The sequence below is a fragment of the Triticum urartu genome, chromosome 3A (assembly GCF_056163025.1).
Source record: "Triticum urartu cultivar PI428250 chromosome 3A, HENAU_Tu73, whole genome shotgun sequence".
In the NCBI taxonomy this organism is placed as follows: domain Eukaryota; kingdom Viridiplantae; phylum Streptophyta; class Magnoliopsida; order Poales; family Poaceae; genus Triticum; species Triticum urartu.
In genome coordinates this window covers 608,443,615-608,470,352 of record NC_141875.1, presented here as the reverse complement: position 1 = coordinate 608,470,352, position 26,738 = coordinate 608,443,615, and the positions used below count along the sequence as shown (strand labels likewise).

The window sequence follows — 26,738 nt, the reverse complement described above, 5'->3', positions numbered from 1 at the left end:
CCATTACAGGACTTTTGATTGGTTCTTGTCAAATAAGCTAATGACACAATTTAACTGGTACATAAAACACCACCAGTCCCTTTGCACAACTCGCATTCATGGTGGTAGAAGCCCAGGGCCTCAGCTGATTGCTGCCATGGCTCACCGCCATGCTGCAGAGGGCGCATATGGCCAGACCAAACGAGCGTCTGGTGTTCAGCAAAGGGCATATCGTCAGCTATGCCCACGGCAGCAGCCAGATGCAACAATACAAAATTTTCTTGCTCTATGCCACCGTGAGAGGATATTTCAACATGAATATGGCTCAAACCGAAATTTGGCATCAAACTGGAAGGGGTTCCAACCGATTGAAAACAGAAAAATCATCACTCAATACTGCTGAATGGATCCAGGTATTTCAGAGTGCAGTTGACAGATTACATATAGGATTGCTGAAAATAGTACCAGAGCATTACATAGTTTCTACAAGTCGAGCAAGTTGACAACTATGATCGACGGTCATAGTCACTCCTGCAAGAGTCAGCATTCCATGTTGCAGTATACCAGTAAGCTACTTCTCCTTCAAACTACTGATACCTGTGCACAAAGCACGAAGCAGCTCACTCGTTAAATCAACAATATTAACTTCAGATTTATGAAACTTGTAAAAATTTAAAACAGACCATTTCAGCATCACTAGGAAAACTGTAATTAGAAAATGTGAAATGAGCATGAAAGAGGAAGGTAAATATTAACATATTTTTTATCCAACATCCCCACTAAAGGAAAAATAGTCTACAGGTAAATATTAACACATGATCTACCTGAAATACAAAACAATAATTTTAAGCTTGTCAAATTATAAATGGACATATCATGCTTCAGCTTTAAGTTTCCAGTGTATCTGTTGTCAGTTTCAAACTTGGCCCATGCTATAAGATCATCACCATTTTATATCTAGTATACACTAATTAGTTTACTAAATCTGTCGGCAACCATGAAATTAAAGGCCACACAAAAAATAACATTGCTAGTGTCAAAGTGTATCGATCTGTCAAACAAGGAATTATACAGTTTAAATGTAAATGCTATTTTAGCAAGTAAGAAAGCCCTCAAGCCGGTGCAGAAATCACTTGATCTATATTATCTTACTAGTTTCTCCCTTAAAAGTCTGATATGACCTGACAGTATTGTACTACACAAGTACATGAAAAGAAAAGCAGAACATCAAAGAAAATCAAGCATATGAAATTGCAGCGTCCAGCTAACAACAAAAATACTATTCCATCTCCTATAAGATGTCTTGTTTCCTGACTCAGCAATTCACATGTAGCAGTATAAAAGAACAATAGCACACTACCATGGTAGTTTCGAAGAGAGCTAATGCTCAAATCGCTAACACGGAAAAGAACATGGCTATAAGTTAATTGGGAGATTTTGAACACTTCAGAACTACAGTAATGTATTCCATCAACCATACATTGAAATAAATTGAATTCCAACAGTTACCTTCATCATAGAAACTTGTGAAAGGATAATAGGAGTACATGTTATCGCTTTTGAAAAGCTTCTTGGGCTGCATTGACTCAAGCTGAACCATGAAGAGAGATAAGTGCACCCATAAAAATAATGCATGAACATCCTCAGCATAACGCACTATACGCGCCCTCGCCTTGTCAATCTTAAACCCCAACCCAAGTAGCTTCTGCAGTTCAATGGATTTCCTCAACACCCATACGGCAACACCATTGCAATCGACCTTCCTATCCCACATTCGGAAACATGGTTGGTGGTGGCAGTAGACAGACTGGCAGTGGGCGCACAAAGCAGAGAAGCCAACACCGCCATCGTCTTCCTGGATGATCCAAGCACTGTCATCCGAACGAACACCAGGTGGCCTATTGATCACAGCTAGGGTCTGCCTATCCAAATCAAACTCAAGTATGTTGTTACTCATCAGAAGCAACCAGTGAAGGGTGTTACCAACAAGTGTGCTGCGATTACCAACAGCAATACCCCCAGATGCAAGCGTTGTTGAGAGGAGATCACTCCATACGCCAGTCTCTGATGAGTAAACACTCACGAGACCACGGCTTCATCGTCGTCCTCGTAGCCGTCCACCACGACCACTTTAAGGGTCTCTTTGATTCAAAGGAACTTTATAGGATTTTTGAAGGATTGGAATCCTTAGGAATTTTTCCTACGTTGGTCGTTTGATTCGTAGGATTGAATCTTGTAGGATTTTTTCCTAAGGATTTATGTGTACTGCATTTCACAGGAATTCTAACATCCACTCCAACCTCTTGGAAGAAATCCTTTGCTTTCCCCATGCCACAATCAAACAAACTCAAATCCTATAGGGATCCAATGGACATGCCATTTCAATCCTACGTTTTTCCTATTCCTGTGTTTTTGCAATCCTATGAATCAAAGAGGCCCGAGCTCGAGTGGCAGGCCCCATGCGCGTGGCCCTGCTCGCCGGCAGCGCAGAGCACCGCCGCGGTATGCATGTCTTCAAACTCCGGCGGAACCGACAAGAGGGAGCGGTCGCCAGTCACGGGGTCCCACACAATGACCTGACGCCCCTCCCTGTTGAGGAGGAGCACGCGTCCGTGGCGGCAGTCGACCAACCTCCATGGATCGCGGCCGTGGACTTGTAGTTGTAGGGAGAAGTGGCCGGGAGGGATGCGGTAGGGCAGGTCCAGGGTGGATCTGGACGAGTCTCCCGTACTCATACGAGAAGTCCCCGAGGAGGGGAGGCTTCCGGTGGTGGACGCGGAAGCGGCGGAGGAACTTGGGGTCGATGGCGATGTGTCGCCAGCGCTTGGCGACGAGGGAGGCGCGCAGGAGGTAGGGCGGCTGCGAGGGTAGGCGGAGCAGGATCTCCCGCAGTAGGTCGTCGTCTTCCAGCGGATGCTCCGCCGCCGGCGATGGCGAGGAGGGTCGGCGGCGGCGGCGATCCATGTTCGCCGTCTACGGATTGGGGTGGGGTTTCGGAGAGTGGAGACGGGCTGTGGGGGGAGTGTGAAATGTGTGGTTTAGAAAAAACATTGGTCGCCTCAGCTATGAGCCTATGAGCTTATATCTTGTGTATAATGTTACGTACATTCTTTTCAGACAAAAGGTGTCTATTTTCTACTACACCGAAGAAAAAGAAAGAGATTCGATATTCATTGTTTTAACCTTACTTCGTTGGCTAAGGGCATCTCCAATGGCGATTTGTAAATTTTTGCTAAATTTTCTTCCGCATCCGTCCACGGACACGGATGCGGAAAGCCGTCATCCAACACCGCCTGCATACATTTTAGCGAAATTCGTGCAAACACGACAGATTTTCATATAAATCAGACGACATTCATCCAAACAAGTCGGATTTTCATCACATTTAGAATAAACAAAAAAACCCTACCTTAAACCTATCCTACGCGGTGGCCGACCGTCGTCCAACTTCTTTCTATTCTGCATCGGCGACCACCTTCTCCACCTGCCGTCTCCATGAACTGCGGCGGTAAGACCCGTGAAGTGAAGGTGTCATCTTCGGCGAGGAAGAGTAGAACATCGGACATGGACCGGCCCACATGGACACAAGGCCCCGCCGCCTCCCATGCCCTACTCGTCCTCGGAGGAGTCAGCAACCTGTCCGTCTCCGGTGGACGTGAGGTCCACGATAAAAATGGTGGCGTCGACACTGTCGTCATCGAACCGGCCCGCCCGATAGTTCGGCAGCGACGTGTAGGAGGCGCAACTTGCGTTGCTCTCGCACGCGGTCGCCTGCAGCCGCGCCTCCGCGGAGGCCGCTTTCTATCGAGCGACGGCTTGAGCGCGGACGACCTTATAGATCGCACGCTGCTCCGCGACGAAGTAGGGGTTGGCCGCGGCCATGGACGCGATGAATTCTTGGCACCGGAGCAAAGGGATGTGAAGGTAGGCAGGATTGATAATTTACTAGTTTCCCTCTTTTATAGGGCAGTTAACGGTCTGGGTCCGCTTCGCCACAAGGAACGGATCACCATTTCCCAATGCTTCGTGTAGTATGTGCTCATAGACATTAAGGCTGGGGCTTTGATGGCACTACTAGAAAACTGGCAGCACGATCTCTTTTTTGATAGGACGTGCCAATGGAAACGATCTTGGGCCACAATGCTCTCAATAATGACTATTGACAAGACGATTTGACTCTGCCTCGAGAGATATGCTTCGGTTCTCAACTGAAAAAGCTGTTAGGGTTGGACATGGTCAAACCTCCCGTGGCCAACCTTCGCGGCTAAGTTAAAAAGATACCTCGACACCGTTGGTTGTAGTAGGCTGATAAGGTGAAGGGCTTATTAAATAATGTTCCCAGTTATTTTTGAACACGTGGTCGTGATCGGGAAGGCCAAAAAGACCTCGGAGCAGAGCATTTCCTTGGAATAGGGAGCCGACGTGGAGGATGGAACTCGCCTACGAAGCCGAAGACTTGAGGGTGCCCAATGTCCTCAGCTTGAATACTAGTTCAGGGGCTGCTATGGGTGTCCTAGATTAGGGGGAATTGCCACGTAGGTCCGCCCTGTACGGGCAGGGTCGAGGACCCACCAAAGACTGATGAATGGGCCACACGAGCCTTGGCCCTCGGAATAATCAAGATGAAGATCTCCTGAAGACTTGGCGTACGTACACTTCAAGCATATTTGAACAAATGGCATGCTTATCCCTAGATTGTGACCGACCATGTGTAAACCCTAGATACCCTGGTGCCTATATAAGCTGTAGGGTTTAGTCTATAGAGACGCAAATACAAGGTCTAGAGCTTAGAACCCTTTCATATGATCTCGAGGTAGATCAATCTGTACACTGTACCCCATCACAATCAATATAACAGAAGCAGGACATAGGGTTTACCTCATCAACAGGGCAGAACCTGGGTAACCACCGTGTGCCTATTGTCTCCTGTTACCATCTAGCTCAGATCACCAAGCTTGGGACCCCCTATCCGAGATCTGCCGGTTTTAGCACCGACACCAACCCAATACAGGCAACCTGTTTTACTAGGCCTGGCAGCCCATTACATAGAAAAAATGCCATCTTATACATATAAACTACCACATATCGAAAAGAAAACATGCATGATAAAAGGAAAAAAAAATGCCATCTTATGCATGATTGATTTATAAAAAATACCACGATAAACAAATGCCATGATAAAAAATGCCATCTTCTTGTAATAAAAAATGCCATTCTCTAATAAAAATGCCATAATCTTTATAGAAAATGCCATCCTCTTTATAAAAAATGGCATGCTCTTATAATAAAAATACCATCATATTTATAGAAAATGTCATCCTCTTTATAAAAAATGCATCTCTTATAATAAAATGCCAACATATTGTTAATATAAAAATGCCATGCGCTTAGTGATAAAACTGCCATGCCATTAAAAAAATAAAAAAATTCCATATCTCAAAATAAAAAATGCCATGCTCTTATAAAAACGCCATTCTACAGAAAACAAAATTGCTATGCCACTAAGAGTATAAAAAATGACATATCTCAAAATAAAAAATGCCATCCACTTTATAAAAATGACATCTCTTATAATAAAAATCCCATACTATTTTAAGAAAAAAATGTCGTGCACCTAGTAATTAAAACTTCCATGCAATTGAAATTAATAAATGCCATCTCTCGAATTTAAACGTGCCATCCCCTTAGAAAATGCCATGCTGCAAAAAGAAAAAAACTGCCATCAAATTTTCAGGATTGAAAAATATATGTGGCAGTTTAAACCAAAAGATTCATAAAAGGGCCTCCCAGGCATAGTTTAAAAAATTGGACCAGACCGGCGGTCGAACCGGAAAAAACCGGAACCGGCAGCCTCATCAGGTTTTTAAGCTAATAAGACCGATATGCAATCAAACCGGAAAAAAACCCGATCAAACCGGCCGGTTTTCTGGAAAACCGGTGAAAAAAACGGGTAATTGAACCGGGAAAAACCAGGAAAAAAGTTTTAATAGAAATTGGGAAAGTGGTATTCGATCCAATGGCATGTGAGCAGTAGGCGGGCCTGCCCATGGCCCAATAACCAACTTGGTTGTGCTACTTTGTTGTTCACTACATGGTTATAATTTTATTTGACCATTGTTTCACTCTATACTAGCACATATATTAATTAATATATATTATTTTATTTCTTAAAAAACCAACAATCGAACCGGTGAACCGGCGGTCCGACCGGTAAAAACCTGAACCGACAACCTTTTCGGTTCAATTTTTGGTTCGGTTTTTTAAACTATGCTCCCAGGGCAGTGGTGATGTGCGCAAAAAAAAAAACCTCACCTCAGGATTTTTTTCAAAAAAATAATACATCTGATTGCCAGAAGCAGCTGCACATCGAACCACCCCAGGGATCCTACGTGGCGTTGGTTATGCTCCGAGATTGATGTGACGGCAGCGAGGGTGTTCGATGCGAAATCCTCCCCCCCTCCCGAGTTGACGCTCTCCAGTTAGCATTTCCGAAACTATTTTTCCCACGACGAGAGGCCTCCTCGAACATGGAATCGGTTTGATTAAAGTGCTGCTACACATATACATGATTTATGTACGATACGCATACGAGGCTTGCGCTGCTATGCGTACGATGAACTCTGTACAATTTTAACACGACAGAGCAGATCTAACCGTTTGATTCCATGCAAGACGCAGCACACCGTCCGATCAGCCGTCGTACCCAAATCGCAGCACCAGAGTCGTACGCGCAGTAGTTCCGCTGGGTTCACCGGGGTTGGGATAAGTTCGTTCGAAGATCATATGCAATTTGATCGTACGTAGAGCAACTTCGGATTTCATTAGGAGTTCGGCTCGAACCGCTTTCGAAACAAAACAGGACTAGCTTAGGTTCGCCTTCTGTCCCTGTCCGACTCGGATTCTGGGCTCCACCAGGCGCGCGTCCAGGCCATATATTGACCCGCACGCACCATGTTCTTCGGTGGCTGCACCATGCGCTTTCCTTCCGCTTGCTCGGCAGTGTGCATGGCGATGCTAGAGTCCACCATCCACCTCCCTACGCTGCTGCTCGACGGGAGCGACTCCGGCGAAAACAGGCCATCCGATCTGTCCGGCGGCTTCGTGTTCCCCAGCCGGGCGGTGGCGAACATGATGCGGCGGTGGAACTACCGGGAAGGCTCAGGTCTCGGTGCGCACGGGCAAGGGATCGTCGTGCCCATACAAGCCGGCGGCGGGCGGGTGCGCCGCCGTCCAAAGGCCGGGCTCGGCTACCGCGAGAAGCCCTACGACAATGGCCTCGACGTGCCGCCGCCGCCCCCCGTGGAAGAGTGTCGTGAGTTGGAGGATGCTCTACGGGCTCTCCGACTTGAAGCGGAGTGCCGCGAGAAGATCCTCGTGCTGCTACGTGACACGAGGCTTCAAGAGGCCGACAGCAACGCGGAGACGGCGGACGCGCTGGCGGCCGTCGTCGGGTCCAGGAAGAAGGGGCGCCATGGGAAGCGCATGCCAGGGACGCTGAAATCCCGGCTGCCTTCCTCCGCCACGCGCTACATAATTGAGCGGGTGATCACGCCGAGGATGGCCGTCGATGTGCGAGAGTGGATCCCATCATGGGACCCGGACTGCCACGACTGGCTACGCCCGCTGATCCCCCTCATCGGCCACCTGCCGGAGAGCCTCTACGACGCCGTGGAGAGCAAGATCGGCGGCGGCGACTACGAGGTCGTCTCGCCATGGAAGGAGTACCTTAGCCCGGCGCAATGGGACACCTTCAGCGAGCGTCACATCCTGCCGGAGCTGACACGGTTAGTCCGGGGGATGAGGATCACGCCACCCAAGCAGACCGACTCCTCGTTCCGGGCCGTGATGCTGTGGGCGCCTCTCGTGCACGCTCAAGACGTGGTGTCGATCTTGGAAGCCGAGAAGTTTTTTGATAAATGGGAAGGCGCGCTGCAACACTGGTTGCGGGCAGGGGCGGCGAAGCCCTCGTTTGGGGAGGCCACCGCGTGGTGCACCGGCTGGAAGAAGCTGTTCACGCCGGAGCTGCTCGCCGACAAACGCGTGCTCGCACACCTCGAAGCCGGCCTGGACATTGTCGATCGTGCAATGCAAGACCTCGATGGTTTGTTTTAGCAATTTGTAGTCTACATCTACTGCAAGTTTGTCTTGTAAATTGTACGTAATACAGATGTAGAGGCTCCTTTAGCAACTGGTATTGTAAAGACGTGGTTTCCCATTATTATCTTCTAAAGAAAAGTTGTTTCATGGAATAACTTTTGTCAAAGATATTGGAGATTAATAGAAATAACCAACTTGGTTAAACAGCACGAGATATAAGTCACAAACACAGGTGTATAGTACTAGTATATTGCAGAAAGAAGCATTGTCATTCTGGCAAAAATAAGTTAAACCGAGATATAAGGGCAGGCTGATGCGCCCCTGCACACCCGTCTTTCGAGCCTCCGTGCTCCAACCGGCGGGCCGTCACAGGTGAGCAAGCGATCATTAGGACGGTTTCAGAACAAGGCAATTCTCTCTCTACATGAATGAGGCTCAAACCAAAATATTTGCATATCAAACTGGAAGAGATTCCAATCTACTGAAAAAATCAATACTCAACACTGCCGAATAGATCTAGGCATTTCAGAGTTCATTTGACGACTGCATATAGGATAGCTGAAAATAACACACCAGCACTAGATAGTTTCTACTACAAGTTAAGCAAGCTGACAACTACTCCCTCCATCCCATAATATAAGAGTGTTTTTTACACGAGGGAGTACCATAGATGGTCATAGTCACTCCGCAAGAGTCGGCATTCCATGTTGCAGTACACCAGTAAACTACTTCTGCTTCAAACCACTGATACCTGTGCATAGAGGACAAATCCAGCTCATTAGTTAAATCAACAGTATTAACTTCAGACTTGTGTAACTTGCAAATATTTCAAACCAGATCATTTCACCATTGCAAGGTAAATTACAACTAGAAAATGGAAAACAAGCATGAAAGAGGAAGGTGAGTACCAACACATGATCTACCTGAAATACAAAACTATCTTGAAAACAACGTAGATTCTTTAGATGCAACCGTGTGACTCGTTTTAAGCTTGAATGGACTAGTCAGGTTACAAATTGGCCATATCATGCTTCAACCTAAGTATTCAGTGTATCATGTTGCCCATTACAAATTGGACATATCATGCTTCAACCTAAGAATGCTATAAGATCAGTAATGTAGTTGTATACACATAGAAACTACCAATCTACCATAGAATAATTACGTGGAGGACAAAAGCAACTTTTCTTGTATTATTGCTGACTGAAACTCCCCAGTATGATCATCACCATTTTACATCTATTAGGCATTGAGTAGTTTATTAAATCTGGAGGCAACCACAGAATTCATGGCCACACAAAAATAACATTGGTAATGTCAAAGTGAATTGATCTGTCAAACAAGGAAACTATAGAGTTAATAGAGTTCAAATGTAAATGCTACTTTAGCAAGTGAGAAAGGCCTCAAGCCGGTGCAGAAATCAATTGGTCCTATATTATCTAACTAATTTCTCTCTTTTATAGCCAGATATGACGTGATTGTACTGTACACAAGTACAGGAAAAGAAAACCAAAGCATCAAGGAAATCAGACATATAAAATTGCAGGGTCCAGCTAATAACAAAAATGTTGTACAAGAAACTAACGACAGAAGTATCATTCCATCTCCTATAAGATGCCTTGTTTCCTGACTCGGCAATTCACATGTAGCGGTATAAAAGAACAACAGTACACTACCATGGTAGTTTCGCAGAGAGCTAATGCTCAAGTCGCTAACATAGAAAAGAACATGGCTATAAGTTCACTGGGAGATTTCGAACACTTCAGAAGTAGAGTCAGTAAAGTTATTTCATCAAACATATATGGAAAATAAATTGAATCCCAACAGTTACCTTCATCATAGAAACTTGTGAAAGGATAATAGGTGTACATAGGATCACTTTTAAAAAGCTCCTTGGGCTGCATTGACTCAAGCTGAACGATGAAGAGAGATGAGTGCACCCATAAAAATAAAGCATGAACATGCTCAGCATAACGCACTATATGTGACCAGTTCCTCTCAATCTTAAACCCCAACCCAAGTAGCTTCTGCAGTCCAATGGATTTCCTCAACACCCATACGGCAACACCATAGTAATTGGCCTTCCTATCCCACATTTGGAAACAGGGTTGGTGGTAGCAGTAGACATACTGGCAGTGGGCGCACGACAAAGCAGAGAAGCCAACACCGCCATCATCTGCCTGGATGATCCAAGCACTGTCATCCGAACGAACACCAGGTGGCCTATTGATCACAGCTAGCGTCTGTCTATCCAAATCAAACTCAAGTATGTTGTTACTCATCAGAAGCAACCAGTGAAAGGTGTTACCAACAAGTGTGCTGCGATTACCAACAGCAATACCCATAGATGCAAGCGGTGTTGAGAGGAGATCACTCCATACGCCAGTCTCTGATGAGTAAACACTCACGAAGACGACGGTTTCATCCCCGTGCTCGCAGCTGTCTACCACGACCACTTTAAATGGGCTCGAGTGGCAGGCACCATGAGCGTGGCCTGCTCGCCGGCAGCGCAGAGCACCGCCGCAGTGTGCATGTCGTCAAACGCCGGCGGAGCGGACAAGAGGGAGCGGTCGCCAGTCAAGGGGTCCCACACAATGACCTGACGCATCTCGCTGTTGATGAGGAGCACGCGTCCGTGGCGGCAGTCGACCAACCTCCATGGCTCGCGGCCGTTGACTTGTAGGGAGAAGTGGTCGGGAGGGATGCGGTAGGGCAGGTCCAGGGTGGATCTGAACGAGAGTTTTCCGTTGATTTGTAGGGAGAAGTCCCCAAGGAGGGGAGGCTTCCCGTGGTCGGTGCGGAAGCGGTGGAGGAACTTGGGGTCGATGGCGATGTGTCGCCAGCGCTTGGCGACGAGGGAGGCGCGCAGGAGGTAGGGCGGCTGTGGGGGTAGGCGGAGGAGGATCTCGCGCAGTAGGTCGTCGTCTTCCAGCGGATGCTCTGCCGCCGGCGACGGCGAGGAGGGCTGGCGGCGGCGGCGGCCCATGTTCGCCGTCTACGGATTGGGTTGGGATCTTGGAGAGTGGAGACGGGCTGTGGGGGCTGGGGGCAGTGTGAAATGTGTGATTTAGAAAAAAACATTGGTCGCCTCAGCTATGAGCCTATGAGCTTATATCTGGTGTACTCTATGCGAAAAAAATGATCCGATCAGACACCATATCGGTCTGCGACATGTAATTTTTTTTGCAGGGCACGAAAAAACTTCGTCCTCAACCTTCAGATTCACGGGGTGGGAGGCCGATCCGAGCTTGACCCCTATCGGCTGCGAGATTTGGCGGGAGAGACATTTCCGCGCGGCAGTTCCCGCCTCCCCCCTTCCGTCGCCAACCACCTCCCTCCGCCCGCTTCGAGGCACGTTCCCCGGCTTCCCTCCGCCACCATGAAAGCCTCACAGCCGTCGGCCGTCACCGTGGATGCCATCCACGAGCCATTCCCGTCGACAGATCTCGTCACCGACGATGTAGCACCCTTCGTCGTTCAAGGCTCCTCGCGTCGCCCTGCAAACGTCACGGCAACGTAGTCGTTCAAGACGGTGCTCCCGCAGGCCCCGCCTGGAAGGCATGCGCGCCCGCTGTCCCTGCCGCTGCGAATCAGTGTGTTCTGCGCCGGCGAAGAAAGGGAAGGCTGCCGGTGTGAAGCGTAAGAAGACCACCACAAGAGCGACCCTGCCAACACCTCCCCTGATAGCTCCGGCAAGAGCTGCCCCGAGGATGACCGCCGATGGCGCTGCTTCCGCCGCCCCCGAGGTGTTCGACGGAATGGCCTCGAGGTATGATGCTTCGATTGCTTGCAATTCTTTCACTTTTTCCCATTGCGCGTGTTCGTGACTTGTCGATCGAAATTGCAGCGCCGGTTTGCATGATGCGACGACCGACTTTGTGCAAATGTTGGACGACAACACCGTCGACATCGATCAAGCCCCAATCCGTGATTACGATTACAATGAGATGGATGGTGGTGTGCATGGGCACGACGGGGAAGAAGATGATGTGGAGGAGGTTGACGAGGGGGGTGTTCGATGAAGCGCAAGCAAAGTCACACACAAGATTGAAGAACTGCACGCCATTGAAAGATAAAGTCTTGATCAAGGCTTGGGAATCGACGTCTCTTGATCCGTGCACTGGCACCGACCAAACTGCCAAGTGGTATGGGCAAAGGATCGAGGATCAATACCTCCGCATGATGGCAAAGTATCCCAACCGGGCGCCACACACCTTTCGGTCTCTTCAAGGTCGTTGGGACATGATCAAGCCGATTTGTAGCCGTTGGGCTGCATGCTTGCAACAAGTCCAGAATGCACCTCCAAGTGGTACCGTTGAAGCTGAAAGTGCTAGTTATCGACTAGAGGGGGGGGGGGTGAATAGGCGACTTTTATGAAAGTCATCAAAACATGGAAGTTTCGAAGAAAAACGATCGAAATGAACCTATTAACATACAACGGAAGGTAGACTACACTAGGCAAGCCATAGTCAAGTATTCAATGAAGTGAAAGCATGAAGACTATTAGCGGCTAGGCAGTATGGATTAGGATGGAAGATAGTATGAAGCTAATCAGAACAAGTAGTCACACAGTGAAGTCAAACAGATAATGCAAGCAGGCAATGACTTCACGAAGACAACTGTAAGTAAAGAGAAGGTAAGGATAGAACCAGTTGCTTGGTGAAGACATGTATTTGTTGGACCAGTTCCAGTTGTTGTGACAATTGTACGTCTGGTTAGGGAGGCTGAGATTCAACTCAGAAGACCGCGTCTTCACCTTATTCCCCTTGAGCTAAGGACATACAGTCCTCGCCCAATCACTCTGGTAAGTCTTCAAGGTAGACTTCCAAACCTTCACAGACTTCGTTCACCGGCGATCCACAATGACTCTTGGATGCTCAGAACGTGACGCCTAACCGGCTGGAGGATTCACAGTCCTCAAGTGTAACAAGTCTTCAGATCACGCAGACAGAAAGATTTCAGTGATGCCTAACACTCTTTGGCTCTGGGTGTTTAGGGCTTTGTCCTCGCAAGGATTTCTCTCTCAAAGGCTTCGAGGTGGGTTGCTCTCAAACGACAAAAGTCGTGCACTAACTCTGAGCAGCCACCAATTTATGGTGTAGGGGGTGGGCTATTTATAGCCACTAGGCAACCCGACCTGATTTGTCCGAAATGACCCTGAGTCACTAAGGAACTGACACGTGTTCCAACGGTCCGATTTCAAACACACACGGCAGCTTGACTTGGGCTACAAGTAAAACTGACTCATCCAACTCTGGATAAGATTTTCTCTCATTGTCTTCGCTCAAAGACTTATGATTTGGTTGAGCATCACTTCAGTCACTCTGACTTTGTTCACTTGGACCCCACTTAACAGTACGGTGGTTCCTATGACTCAACAAAGAAGAAAAGGAAACTACGAAACAACTATGTCTTCGCAATCCATGGTCTTCATACGATGTCTTCTCATGTCATACTCTTCAATGTGAAACTCTTCACAGACCACCATTGTCTTCAATGTCTTCACACATTTTTAGGGGTCATCTCCGGTAGGTAAACCAAATCAATGAGGGACTACTACCTGTGTTATCCTGCAATTCTCACAAACACATTAGTCCCTCAACCAGGTTTGTCGTCAATACTCCAAAACCAACTAGGGGTGGCACTAGATGCACTTACAATCTCCCCCTTTTTTGTGATTGATGACAAACTGGTTGAAGTTTTCAACGGGGATAAGAGTATGTGAAATTGTAAAGGATTAAGGTATTGTCTTCATAAGTAGCAAAAGGCTCCCCCTGAAGATGTGCATATATGTATTTTGCCTTTGGAATGCAAATGCACATGGCAGGTTGTACTTGTGGAGATCCTCTTCAACTTATGAAGGCAATTCATCATGCATGATAAGATATAACAAAGATAATGACATGCATAATGAAAAATGGACGTCTACAATATGACTTCATGCGGGATTTATCGTCGCACATGCGGAATTTATCATCGCATCACATAGTTGACAGAAAAGGTAGCAGACGACCATCAAGTTTAAGTGTTACAACTCAAAAGAACCAAATGTATCGAAAGCGAGAGTTGTAAGCACTTGGCAAAAGTATAGAAACCACCCTTATGGACCCACTTGAAGACTATCAACCCATATGCTTCTCCCCTTTTTGTCAGTGAGGACCAAAAAGGTTTGAAGACATAGAGCTTTCTACTCGTTCCCATGAGGAGTAGGCGAAGCAGCAGGGTCGATGTTGAGGTCTGGTGGTGCAGAAGAACTTGGTGCAGTGTCGATTTGAGGCGAAGTTGAGGTTGGGGAAGTAGCATCATCTTCGTCATCAATAACTCTGGCATTGACAGTTGCAGCTGAGGATGAGTAGTCAGAGTCTTCAAGTGAGGGAGTCCAATGCAGGTGAGCATTCCTGGGAGGAGCGGAATCAAACTTGAATCTCTCGGCGAAGCCATCTTGTTGGAGACCATCTTCAGAGCTCAGCAATGTCAGACTCTTCCACGATCGGTGACAGGTTTCATGAGTGACAAATGCATTCTTGGTGGCAAGGTTGCGAATGCGATTGACATCCACCAAGAGACTATGCATCTGACGCTTGAGCCAGTCATGATGCTTATCCTGTTTTTGATGCAGGGCGACGAGAAGCTCTCGTCATTAAGAACACGAGATCGCTTCCGAGGCCTTTGAGCAATTGTGCTTTCAATGGCTTCAGTATGGGCACGAGGGGTACGTGTATTTCCAGCCAAAGGATAAACACGAGTTGCAACAAGAACTCCTTCAATGGGTTGAGTGAAACTTTGACGATCGATGTTGTGAAGATAAATTGGCTCCTTGGCAGGCTCTGGGTATATGGCTTCGACAGATAGATCAACCTTTGGCAAGAAGATGAGATGATTGCATGCAGAAGGTTGATAGTTGATAGCAGAGTGAAGCTTGATGAGGCGCATTACCCATGGAGCATAGAACTTCAGACCAAATATATCGGAGCCAGATGCAGCCAATTGCTTGATGAAGAAGTCTTGAGCATTGAAGCTGATTCCATTGAAGATATAGAAAACCAATGTCTCCATTGCTCCTTCAAACTTCGCTGCAGGAGAATGTCCTTTGACAGGCCAGAGAGTTCGCCTGATAATATGATAAATAGTGCGGGGCAGATACTCTAGGTCTTCAACAAAGAACTCCTTAGGATAGTCAGCGTCTTGTGGCAGTGGCTTCATCATGCTCAGCATTTGGCTCATGTTTGGCTCTGGCTTCTGAAAGATGCTCTCCAAAGCATTTTGGTGCAGCTGACAACCTGGTTCATAGTTTTCACCAGGAGTGGGCAGGGCAGTAAGCTCAATGATGTCTTGGGCTTGGGCTTCATGGTGTACATCGCCTGTCATCCACTCAAGGACCCAAGTCTTCGGATCCCTGTAGTAGCTGTGAAAGTGGAGAGTTGCATAGAATTGCAGTAGAAACTCTTCATTCCAATGCTCTTTATCGGTCACAAACTGTAGGAGGTCAGCATCTCTGAAGCAGTCAAGAGCTTCTTCCAAACAAGGCAGTCCAGCAATGGCTTCGCAGTCTAGACGCATATGAGGAAAAATGCGCCCCTGATTGTATAGTATGTAGGAGTAGTAACTGCGATGCTGATAACTCCAGAACCTATCAGATGATATTCTTGGCTTGGAATATGGGTTCTTGGCGCTATCAAAGAAGGTGTTGTGTGCTACGAAGCCATTCACATTAAACGATCCTGGTGAAGTTGTAGTACCTGGAAACCTTGGCAGCCTTGGCTTTGGCTTCTGGACCTGAGGCCGGCGCTCCACATGATAGTCAAACTATGGTCCAGGAGCGGGCGGAGGAACCAGAATGGGCCAACGGACGGTGGTAAGTTGACCTTGATAGAATGCTTGCTCAATGGTGTGAGGCCTTGGAGGTGGTACAGGAGCAGAGGCATTGACATCGGCTTCGAGCTACACAATGGCTTCAGGTGCAATATTGGCTTCAGGATTCACATTCATTTCTGGCGCCACATTAACTTCAGGCGCCACATTAACTTCAAGCGCCACATTTGCTTCAGTCATGACAATGTCATTGGCTTCAGTGTTGTTGTTTGTGGCCGCTTCATTATTTTCAACCTCCACTTGAGTAGCTGGAGGGTCTAGCACAAACTCGTTCTCCTCGAGAACAGTTTCTTGGTTGGGAGGGGGTGTGGCAACTCGCTCTTCTGCTTGACAGGGTTCTGGTTGTTCTTGTTGATCATCGGCTGATGCAGCCGGAATGTCTTCAGCAGCTTTTGCTTCGGACTCAGAGACATCCACAGTCGGAGTGGCGTCAGGGAACACTTGTCGTGCCACTGAGTTATGTTGCTCTTCTCCTTATGGAACGCTCGATAGAGTGACTTGTGGCCTTGGTCCTTTGCGAAGCCTGCGGAGTGCGGGCGACACATTTGGAGAGGGAGTTGTTTGGGCCACAAAGTCTTCATCATCTAGCACCGGAGTGGTGACTTGAGTTGGGGGAGTACGTGGTGATTCTTCTTGACGGGGGGAGACTTGAGGGTGATCAGCCCAGGAATCATCCTGAGCGATTGGCGTCAAAGGACGACCAATGCTGATGAGCTTGCTGTTCGTCAGAACAGGCGATGATGCCATTTGGTGCTCAATCTGAGGAAGGACTTCATCATCTTCTACATTGTCGTGATGACCAATGTCTTCAGCTTCAGGAGCCGGAATGTCTTCAGCTTCAAGAGCCTCTGTGGAAGCAGGCTCATGAACTATTAACTAACACTCTTGGTGTTCGGACGCAGGACGAGCAACTAAGATTGGCTCGACGACAAGGGGCTCTGTGGGAGCAGCCCGATCTTTCTTCTTTGTCTTCCTCTTCTTGGTCAGTGGAGCATCGTTAGTGGTGTTCTTGGTCTTGCGCTTTCGGGCTTCGGCTTCAGCTGCCCTTGTTTTCTTGAGTTCTGAAGCAGCTGTGGGGACCTTAAGCTTCGAGCCTGTCATACTAGCAGGGAAGACAATGCGAGGTTCTTCCTGCCTTGATGCTTCAGCTTGGGCCATAACAGACTTCTTCTTCTTCTTGGCAGCCATTCTGGGGTCGATGCCAGGGCGCCCCAGAGCCTTGCGCTTTTCTGCTTCATTGTGAGCTTGAACACTTTTCTCAGCAAAGTACTTCATTCTCTCTCTTGAACCTTTTGCTTCCCGGCGTTTCTGGTGGAACTTCTCCTTGAGCTCATGCGGCGTCTGCTTGAAGCTTTGAACATCAGCCACACTGAGGTTAGCCATATTGTTCTTGAACTGAGCCTTCTCATAATCAATATTGTTCTTTAGTTCAACAATCTTTTGAGCCAGAGCCAGCTCAGTAGCAATGGCACTGTGGAAAGAGACACTGATGCCAATTGGAAGCTCAAGGTCATCGAGGTTGATGCTGGGGTTTTCAAACCACTCATCAATGAAGTTGTTCAAGATATCCACATCAAACAGGGGTAGATCATTAAAGATCTCCGCCTCTTCCTTGATCTTTATCAACATCTCAGGAGCATCATCGCCAAGATCGTTGTCACTTGACAGATCAATGGCTTCATGTTCGTTCCTCAGAACGACAGCTGGGGTCAGTGCTTGACCAGAAATCTGGATGGGCTTCTTCTTCTTCTCAGTCTTGGAGATGCGAGAGAGATCTTTAGACTGCACACTGGCTTCAGGAGGTGTAGTGGATAGAGGCTTCGCACGCGAAGCTTTTGGTGCAGTGGAGGGTTTTGAAGCCTTTGGTTTCTTCTGCTTCTGAGGCTTGGGAGGAGCATGCGCTTCATCAGATTCAGCGTTATCTGCTGAGTGCTCCACGACGGCCCCCTGAACAGCAATGTGAGTGAGGAGACCATCGAGGTTGTAGAAAGGCCCGATGATATTGGGTTCGGCATCACGAGTGCCATCAGCCCGAGGAGCAGATGGACCAGGGTTGAAGTCGTGTCCAAGGTCATTCTTGTTTTTCTTGGAAGACTCCTTTGCAAACTGAAAGTTGCGCTTGAAGAGATTGTCTTCACGACACCATAGCATACTGGATGGGTCGGCATTAGCAGGCTGAGGTCCATGGACCATGCAAGGGTAGAAGCCTTGAGCAATGGCTTCGGACTTAGACTTGGGCTGAAGACCTTTGTATACAATATCTCCCTAGGGGCCCTTGATGGCATTCTTTTCAACATATTCGTCAGTGACAAATTTGTACTTGAACCATTCCTCTGCCCAATGTCTTCGAATCCATTGGACTCGGTTCTTGCGTTCCCCATAGGTCTCTTCGGGATCTGACTTGTATAGTTCATACAGATCTGGTGGCAGGTCCTTGGTTGTGTTCCCACGACGCTGTCTGCCGCCCTTCCTGACTGATTTCTCTGTCGCCATGAAGTTCAGACTGAATGGCTTCAGAACTTGCAAAGGCTTCCGTCTGCTGGTTAGGCAGGAACTGGCTTCGGGAGAGTTGATGTGACGTTGTAAGAACTCTGCAAATGAATGCAGACTATGAGAACCAAGGGATTCTCCCACGGACATGTACCTGTGACAGAATTAGAGATGCGAGGGAAGGGGAAGAGGTCATATGCATTCTCAGAAGATTTTGAAGATAAATCAGTTTAGAAGACATTGACCTCATAGCACGAAGACATTCACTTATATGATGAGAGTTGGTTCCAGATTTGTAGGAATCCAAGAATAAGTACAAGTGAGGAATCTAACTGTGTGTGAAGCATAAGTGAATATACTAGGCATGTTATGAGATGCAGAACAGGATATATCCAAATTTGTAGGGACAGAAACCACTTGTGATTGAAAAGGATGGATCTATCGAATCAAAAAGATAGTAAAAAGGAGGTTTTATTTACCACACGAAGAACTGCTAGACGGAGTAGAGAGGAAGCCGAGCAGTTCGATCTTCTGTGCCCTAACTTGGCGACGGAGGACACCTACGGTGACGGCGGATAGATGAGGTCCGCGACCGGCGTGAGGACGGCGTTGGTGAGGTCGCGGCAGCTAAGTGCTTCGTCGCCGGCGTCGTCGAGAGCTAGCGGTGGCGCTAGGGTTTGTGGAGAGGTGGAAGAAAAGATAATGACTGGGGTGTTGGGGATCGTAGCAGAAATTCAAAAAATTTCCTACGTGTCACCAAGATCAATCTATGGAGAGACTAGCAACGAGAGAGAGGAGTGCATCTTCATACCCTTGAAGATCGCAATGCGGAAGCGTTACAAGAACGCGGTTGGTGGAGTCGTACATGCAGCGATTCAGATCGCGGTCGATTCCGATCTAAGCGCCGAACAATGGCGCCTCCGCGTTCAACACACGTACAGCCCGATGACGTCTCTCACGCCTTGATCCAGCAAGGAGAGAGGGAGAGGTTGGGGAAGACTCCGTCCAGCAGCAGCACAGCGGCGTGGTGATGGTGGAGGAGCGCGGTACTCCAGTAGGGCTTCGCCAAGCACTACGAGAGACGAGGAGGGAGAGGGGTAGGGCTGCGCCAAGAGAGAGATCAAATCACATGTGTTGGGTAGCGCCATACCTCAAGTATATATAGGGGAAGGGGAGGGGCTGCGCCCCCTCTAGGGTTCCCTCCCCAAGGGGGGCGGCAGCCCTAGATCCCATCTAGGGTGGCGGCCAGAGGGGAGAGGAAGAGAGGGGGGCGCCCTAGGGTGGGCCTTAAGGCCCATCTGGACCTAGGGCTTGCCCCCTCCCACTCTCCCTGCGCCTTGGGCCTTGGTGGGGGGGGGGGCGCACCAGCCTACCTGGGGCTGGTCCCCTCCCACACTTGGCCCACGCAGCCTTCTGGGGCTGGTGGCCCCACCTGGTGGACCCCGGGACCCTCCCGGTGGTCCCGATACGTTACCGATAGCACCCGAAACTTTTCCGGTGACCAAAATGAAGGAAATATGCCCTAGAGGCAATAATAAAGTTATTATTTATTTCCTTATATCATGATAAATGTTTATTATTCATGCTAGAATTGTATTAACCGGAAACATAATACATGTGTGAATACATAGACAAACATAGTGTCACTAGTATGCCTCTACTTGACTAGCTCGTTGATCAAATATGATTATGTTTCCTAACCATAGACATGAGTTGTCATTTGATTAACGGGATCACATCATTAGGAGAATGATGTGATTGACTTGACCCATTCCGTTAGCATAGCACTTGATTGTTTAGTTTATTGCTATTGCTTTCTTCATGACTTATACATGTTCCTATGACTATGAGATTATGCAACTCCCGTTTACCGGAGGAACACTTTATGTGCTACCAAATGTCACAACGTAACTGGGTGATTATAAAGGTGCTCTACAGGTGTCTCCGAAGGTACTTGTTGGGTTGGCGTATTTCGAGATTAGGATTTGTCACTCCGATTGTCGGAGAGGTATCTTTGGGCCCACTCGGTAATGCACATCACTATAAGCCTTGCAAGCATTGCAACTAATGAGTTAGTTGCAGGATGATGTATTACAGAACGAGTAAAGAGACTTGCCGGTAACTAGATTGAACTAGGTATTGAGATACCGACGATCGAATCTCGGGCAAGTAACATACCGATGACAAAGGGAACAACGTATGTTGTTATGCGGTTTGACAGATAAAAATCTTCGTAGAATATGTGGGAGCCAATATGAGCATCCAGGTTCCGCTATTGGTTATTGACCGGAGACGTGTCTCGGTCATGTCTACATTGTTCTCGAACCCGTAGGGTCCGCATGCTTAAAGTTTCGATGACAGTTATATTATGAGTTTTGATGTACCGAAGGAGTTCGGAGTCCCGGATGAGATCGGGGACATGACGAGGAGTCTCGAAATGGTCGAGACGTAAAGATCGATATATTGGACGACTATATTCAGACATCGGAAAGGTTCCGAGTGATACGGGTATTTATCAGAGTACCGGAGAGTTACGGGAATTCGCCGGGGAGTATATGGGCCTTATTGGGCCATACGGGAATAGAGGAGAGAGGCCAAAAGGAAGGAGGCGCGCGACCCCCCTCTGGTCCGAATTGGACAAGGGGTGCAGCCCCCTTTTCCTTCTTCCTCTCCTCTTTCCTTCTCGCCTACTCCAACAAGGAAAGGAGGAGTCCTACTCCCGGTGGGAGTAGGACTCCCCCTTGGCGCGCCCTCCTCCTAGGCCGACCACCTCTCCCCTTGCTCCTTTATATACAGGGGCAGGGGGGCACCTCTAGACACACAAGTTGATCAAGTTGATCGTCTCTTAGCCGTGTGCAGTGCCCCCCTCCACCATAGTCCAACTTGATAATACTGTAGCGGTGCTTAGGCGAAGCCCTGCGTCGGTAGAACATCAACATCGTCACCACGCCGTCGTGTTGACGAAACTCTCCCTCAACACTCGGCTGGATCGGAGTTCGAGGGATGTCATCGGGCTGAACGTGTGCTGAACTCAGAAGTGCCGTACGTTCGGTACTTGATCGGTCGGATCGTGAAGACGTACGACTACATCAACCGCGTTGCTATAACGCTTTCGCTTTCGGTCTACGAGGGTACGTGGACAACACTCTCCCCTCTCGTTGCTGTGCATCACCATGATCTTGCATGTGCGTAGGAAATTTTTGAAATTGCTACGTCCCCCAACAGTGGCATCCGAGCCAGGTTTTATGCGTTGATGTTATATGCACGAGTAGAACACAAGTGAGTTGTGGGAGATATAAGTCATACTGCTTACTAGCATGTCATACTTTGGTTCGGAGGTATTGTTGGATGAAGCGGCCCGGACCGACATTACGCGTACGCTTACGCGAGACTGGTTCTACCAACGTGCTTTGCACACAGGTGGCTGGCGGGTGTCAGTTTCTCCAACTTTAGTTGAATCGAGTGTGGCTACGCCCGGTCCTTGCGAAGGTTAAAACAACACCAACTTGACAAACTATCGTTGTGGTTTTGATGCGTAGGTAAGAACGGTTCTTGCTAAGCCCGTAGCAGCCACGTAAAACTTGCAACAACAAAGTAGAGGACGTCTAACTTGTTTTTGCAGGGCATGTTGTGATGTGATATGGTCAAGACATGATGCTAAATTTTATTGTATGAGATGATCATGTTTTGTAACCGAGTTATCGGCAACTGGCAGGAGCCATATGGTTGTCGCTTTATTGTATGCAATGCAATCGCGCTGTAATGCTTTACTTTATCACTAAGTGGTAGCGATAGTCGTGGAAGCATAAGATTGGTGAGACGACAACGATGCTACGATGGAGATCAAGGTGTCGTGCGGTGACGATGGTGATCATGACGGTACTTCAGAGATGGAGATCACAAGTACAAGATGATGATGGCCATATCATATCACTTATATTGATTGCATGTGATGTTTATCTTTTATGCATCTTATCTTGCTTTGATTGACGGTAGCATTATAAGATGATCTCTCACTAAATTTCAAGATAAAAGTGTTCTCCCTGAGTATGCATCGTTGCCAAAGTTCGTCGTGCCCAGACACCACGTGATGATCGGGTGTGATAAGCTCTACGTCCATCTACAACGGGTGCAAGCCAGTTTTGCACACTCAGAATACTCAGGTTAAACTTGACAAGCCTAGCATATGCAGATATGGCCTCGGAACACTGAGACCGAAAGGTCGAGCATGAATCATATCGTAGATATGATCAACATAAGTGATGTTCACTGTAAGTGCATCTAGTGCCACCCCTAGTTGGTTTTGGAGTATTGACGACAAACCTAGTTGAGGGACTAATGTGTTTGTGAGAATTGCAGGATAACACAGGTAGAAGTCCCTCATTGATTCGGTTTTCCTACCAGAGATGACCCCTAAAAATGTATGAAGACATTGAAGTCAAAGGTGGTATATGAAGATATTCACATTGAAGACTATGACAAGAGAAGACACCACATGAAGCCTATGGAGCTCGAAGACTTAGATCTTTCGTAGTTCTCTTTCTTCTGTGTTGAGTCATAGGAACCACTGTACTGTTAAGTGGGGTCCAAGAGAACCAGTCAGAATGACTGAAGTGATGCTTAAACAAAACCTATGTCTTCGAGTGAAGACTTTGAGAGCGAATCTTGTCCAGAGTCGGGCAAGTCAGCTTTGCTTGAAGCCCAAGTAAAGTTGCCGTGTGAGTTTGAAATCTGACCGTTGGAACACGTGTCAGTTCCTTAGTGACCCAGGGTCATTTCGGACAAATCAGGTCGGGTTGCCAAGTGGCTATAAATAGCCCACCCCCTACAACCATAAACGGTTGGCTGCTCAGATTCAGAGTACGGCTTTTGTCGTTTGAGAGCAACCCACCTCGAAGCCTTTGAGAGAGAATTCCTTGCGAGGATAAAGCCCTAACCACCCAGAGCCAAAGAGAATTAGGCATCACTTAAGTCTTCTTGTCTGTGTGATCTGAAGACTTATTACACTTGAGGACTGTGCATCCTCCAGCCGGTTAGGCGTCGCGTTCTGAGCATCCAAGAGACATTGTGGATTGCCGGTGAACGAAGTCTGTGAAGGTTTGGGAGTCTACCTTGAAGACTTACCAGAGTGATTGGGCGAGGTCTGTGTGACCTTAGCTCAAGGGGAATACGGTGAGGACTGGGTGTCCTGAGCTGCGTGTTCAGGACTGGGTGTCCGGGACTGTGTGTCCTAAGGTTTAAATACCTAGCCGCCCTAACCAGACGTACAGTTGTCACAGCAACTGGAACTGGTCCAACAAATCATTGTCTTCAGTGAGTCACTGGTTTCATCTTCCCTTCCCTTTACTTACTGTTACTCCTTGTGAAGTCATTGTATGTTCGCACTATCTTTTGTCTTCACTGAGTGACTGCGTGTTCTGTGTGGCTTCACAATATCTTCCTACCCGATCCTTACTACATTGCTGCTATTAGTCATTGTGCTTTCACTCTATTGAATACTTGACTATGGCTTGCCTAGTGTAGTCTACCTTCTGCTGCAGGGTAATAGGTTTATTTCTATTGTTTGTCTTCATAACTTACACGTTTTGAAGACTTTCATAAAAATCGCCTATTCACCCTCCCTCTAGTCGATATAACGCACTTTCATTCACCATTGAAAGCTACTCCATTTCACGTGATGATCGGTTATGGTTTAGTTGATTTGGATCACGTGATCACTTAGAGGATTAGAGGGATGTCTATCTAAGTGGGAGTTCTTAAGTAATATGATTAATTGAACTTACATTTATCATGAACTTAGTCCTGGTATTATTAGCATATCTATGTTGTAGAACAATAGCTCGCGTTTAGCTCCCCTGTTTTATTTTTGATATGTTCCTAGCGAAAACTAAGTTGAAAGGTGTTAGTAGCAATGACGCGGATTGGATCCGTGATCTGAGGTTTATCCTCATTGCTGGACAGAAGAATTATGTCCTTGATGCACCGCTAGGTGAAAAATCTATTGCAGGAGCAGATGCAGATGTTATGAATGTTTGGCTAGCTCAATATGATGACTACTTGATAGTTTAGTGCACCATGCTTAAACGGCTTAGAATCGGGACTTCAAAGACGTTTTGAACATCATGGACCATATGAGATGTTCCAGGAGTTGAAGTTAATATTTCAAGCAAATACCCGAGTTGAGAGATATGAAGTGTCCAACAAGTTCTATAGCTAAAAGATGGAGGAGAATAGCTCAAGCAGTGAGCATGTGCTCAGATTGTCTGGGTACTACAATCGCTTGAATCAAGTGGAAGTTAATCTTCCAGATAAAATAGTGATTGACAGAATTCTCTAGTCACCATCACCAAGTTAGTAGAACTTCGTGATGAACTATAGTATGCAAGGGATGACGAAAACAATTCCCAAGCTCTTCGTGATGCTGAAATCGACGAAGGTAGAAATCAAGAAAAGCATCAAGTGTTGATGGTTGACAAGACCACTAGTTTCAAGAAAAGGACAAAGGGAAGAAAGGGGAACTTCAAGAAGAACGACAAACAAGTTGCTGCTCAAGTGAAAAAACCCAAGTCTGGACCTAAGCCTGAAACTGAGTGCTTCTACTGCAAAGGGACTGGTCATTGGAAGCGGAACTGCCCCAAGTAATTGGCGGATAAGAAGGATGGCAAAGTGAACATAGGTATATTTGATATACATGTTATTGATGTGTACTTTACTAGTGTTTATAGCAACCCCTCGGTATTTGATACTGGTTCAGTTGCTAAGAGTAGTAACTCGGAATGGGAGTTGCAAAATAAACAGAGACTAGTTAAGGGTGAAGTGATGATGTGTGTTGGAAGTGGTTCCAAGATTGATATGATCATCATCGCACACTCCCTATACGTTCGGGATTAGTGTTGAACCTAAATAAATGTTATTTGGTGTTTGCGTTAAGCATAAATATGATTGGATCATGTTTATTGCAATACAGTTATTCATGTAAGTTAGAGAATAATTGTTGTTCTGTTTACATGAATAAAACCTTCTATGGTCATACACCCAATGAAAATGGTTTGTTGGATCTCGATCGTGGTAATACACATTTTCATAATATTGAAGCCAAAAGATGCAAAGTTAATAATGATAGTGCAACTTATTTGTGGCACTGCCGTTTAGGTCATATTGGTGTAAAGCGCATGAAGAAAATCCATGCTGATGGGCTTTTGGAATCACTTGATTATGAATCAGTTGATGCTTGCGAACCATGCCTCATGGGCAAGATGACTAAGACTCCGTTCTCCGGAACAATGGAGCGAGCAACAGATTTGTTGGAAATCATACATACTGATGTATGTGGTCCAATGAATATTGAGGCTCGCGACAGGTATCATTATTTTTTGATCTTCACAGATGATTTGAGCAGATATGAGTATATCTACTTGATGAAACACAAGTCTGAAATATTTGAAAAGTTCAAAGAATTTCAGAGTGAAGTGGAGAATCATCGTAACAAAAATAAAAATTTCTACGATATGATCGCAGAAGTAAAATATTTGAGTTACGAGTTTGGCCTTCAGTTAAAACAATGTGAAATAGTTTCACTACTCACGCCACCTGGAACACCACAGTATAATGGTGTGTCCAAACGTCGTAACCGTGCTTTATTAGATATGATGCGATCTATGATGTCTCTTACCGATTACCACTATCGTTTTGGGGTTATGCATTAGAAACAGCTACATTCATGTTAAATAGGGCACCATCTAAATCCGTTGAGACGACGCCGTATGAACTGTGGTTTGGCGAGAAACCTAAGCTGTCGTTTCTTAAAGTTTGGGACTGCGATGCTTATGTGAAAAAGTTTCAACTTGATAAGCTCGAACCCAAATCGGAGAAGTAAATCTTCATAGGATACCCAAAATAAAATGTTGGGCACACCTTCTATCACAGATCCGAAGGCAAGATATTCATTGCTGAGAATGGATCCTTTCTAGAGAAGGAGTTTCTCTCGAAAGAAGTGAGTGGGAGGAAAGTAGAACTTGATGAGGTAACTGTACCTACTCCCTTATTGGAAAGTAGTTCATCACAGAAATCTGTTCCTGTGACTACTACACCAATTAGTGAGGAAGCTAATGATGATGATCATGTAACTCCAGATCAAGTTACTACCGAACCTCGTAGGTAAACCAGAGTGAGATCTGCACCAGAGTGGTACGGTAATCCTGTTCTGGAAGTCATGTTACTAGACCATGACGAACTTGCGAACTATGAGGAAGCGATGATGAGCCCAGATTCCGCGAAATGGCTTGAGGCCATGAAATCTG

General features: G+C 46.9%; 1 protein-coding gene, 1 non-coding gene and 1 pseudogene across 2 annotated transcripts; 1 reads left to right on the top strand and 2 right to left on the bottom strand.

Moving 5' to 3' along the window:
• Positions 1–347: 347 nt before the first annotated feature.
• Positions 348–3,032, bottom strand: LOC147980776 (uncharacterized; annotated as a pseudogene).
• A 3,927-nt stretch (positions 3,033–6,959) lies between these two features.
• Positions 6,960–8,504, top strand: LOC147980775 (septin and tuftelin-interacting protein 1 homolog 1-like). Its single transcript, XM_087513557.1, has one exon. It carries the CDS (start codon positions 6,985–6,987, stop codon positions 8,089–8,091), a length of 1,107 nt encoding a protein of 368 aa, XP_087369683.1. The 5' UTR covers positions 6,960–6,984; the 3' UTR covers positions 8,092–8,504.
• Position 8,505: 1 nt separating this feature from the next.
• Positions 8,506–11,164, bottom strand: LOC125545372 (uncharacterized). Its single transcript, XR_015598667.1, has 2 exons — positions 9,908–11,164; positions 8,506–8,827 (listed from the first exon to the last, which is right to left on the bottom strand). It is a non-coding gene; the product is annotated as an uncharacterized LOC125545372 (transcript).
• Between the last annotated feature and the right edge of the window lie 15,574 nt (positions 11,165–26,738).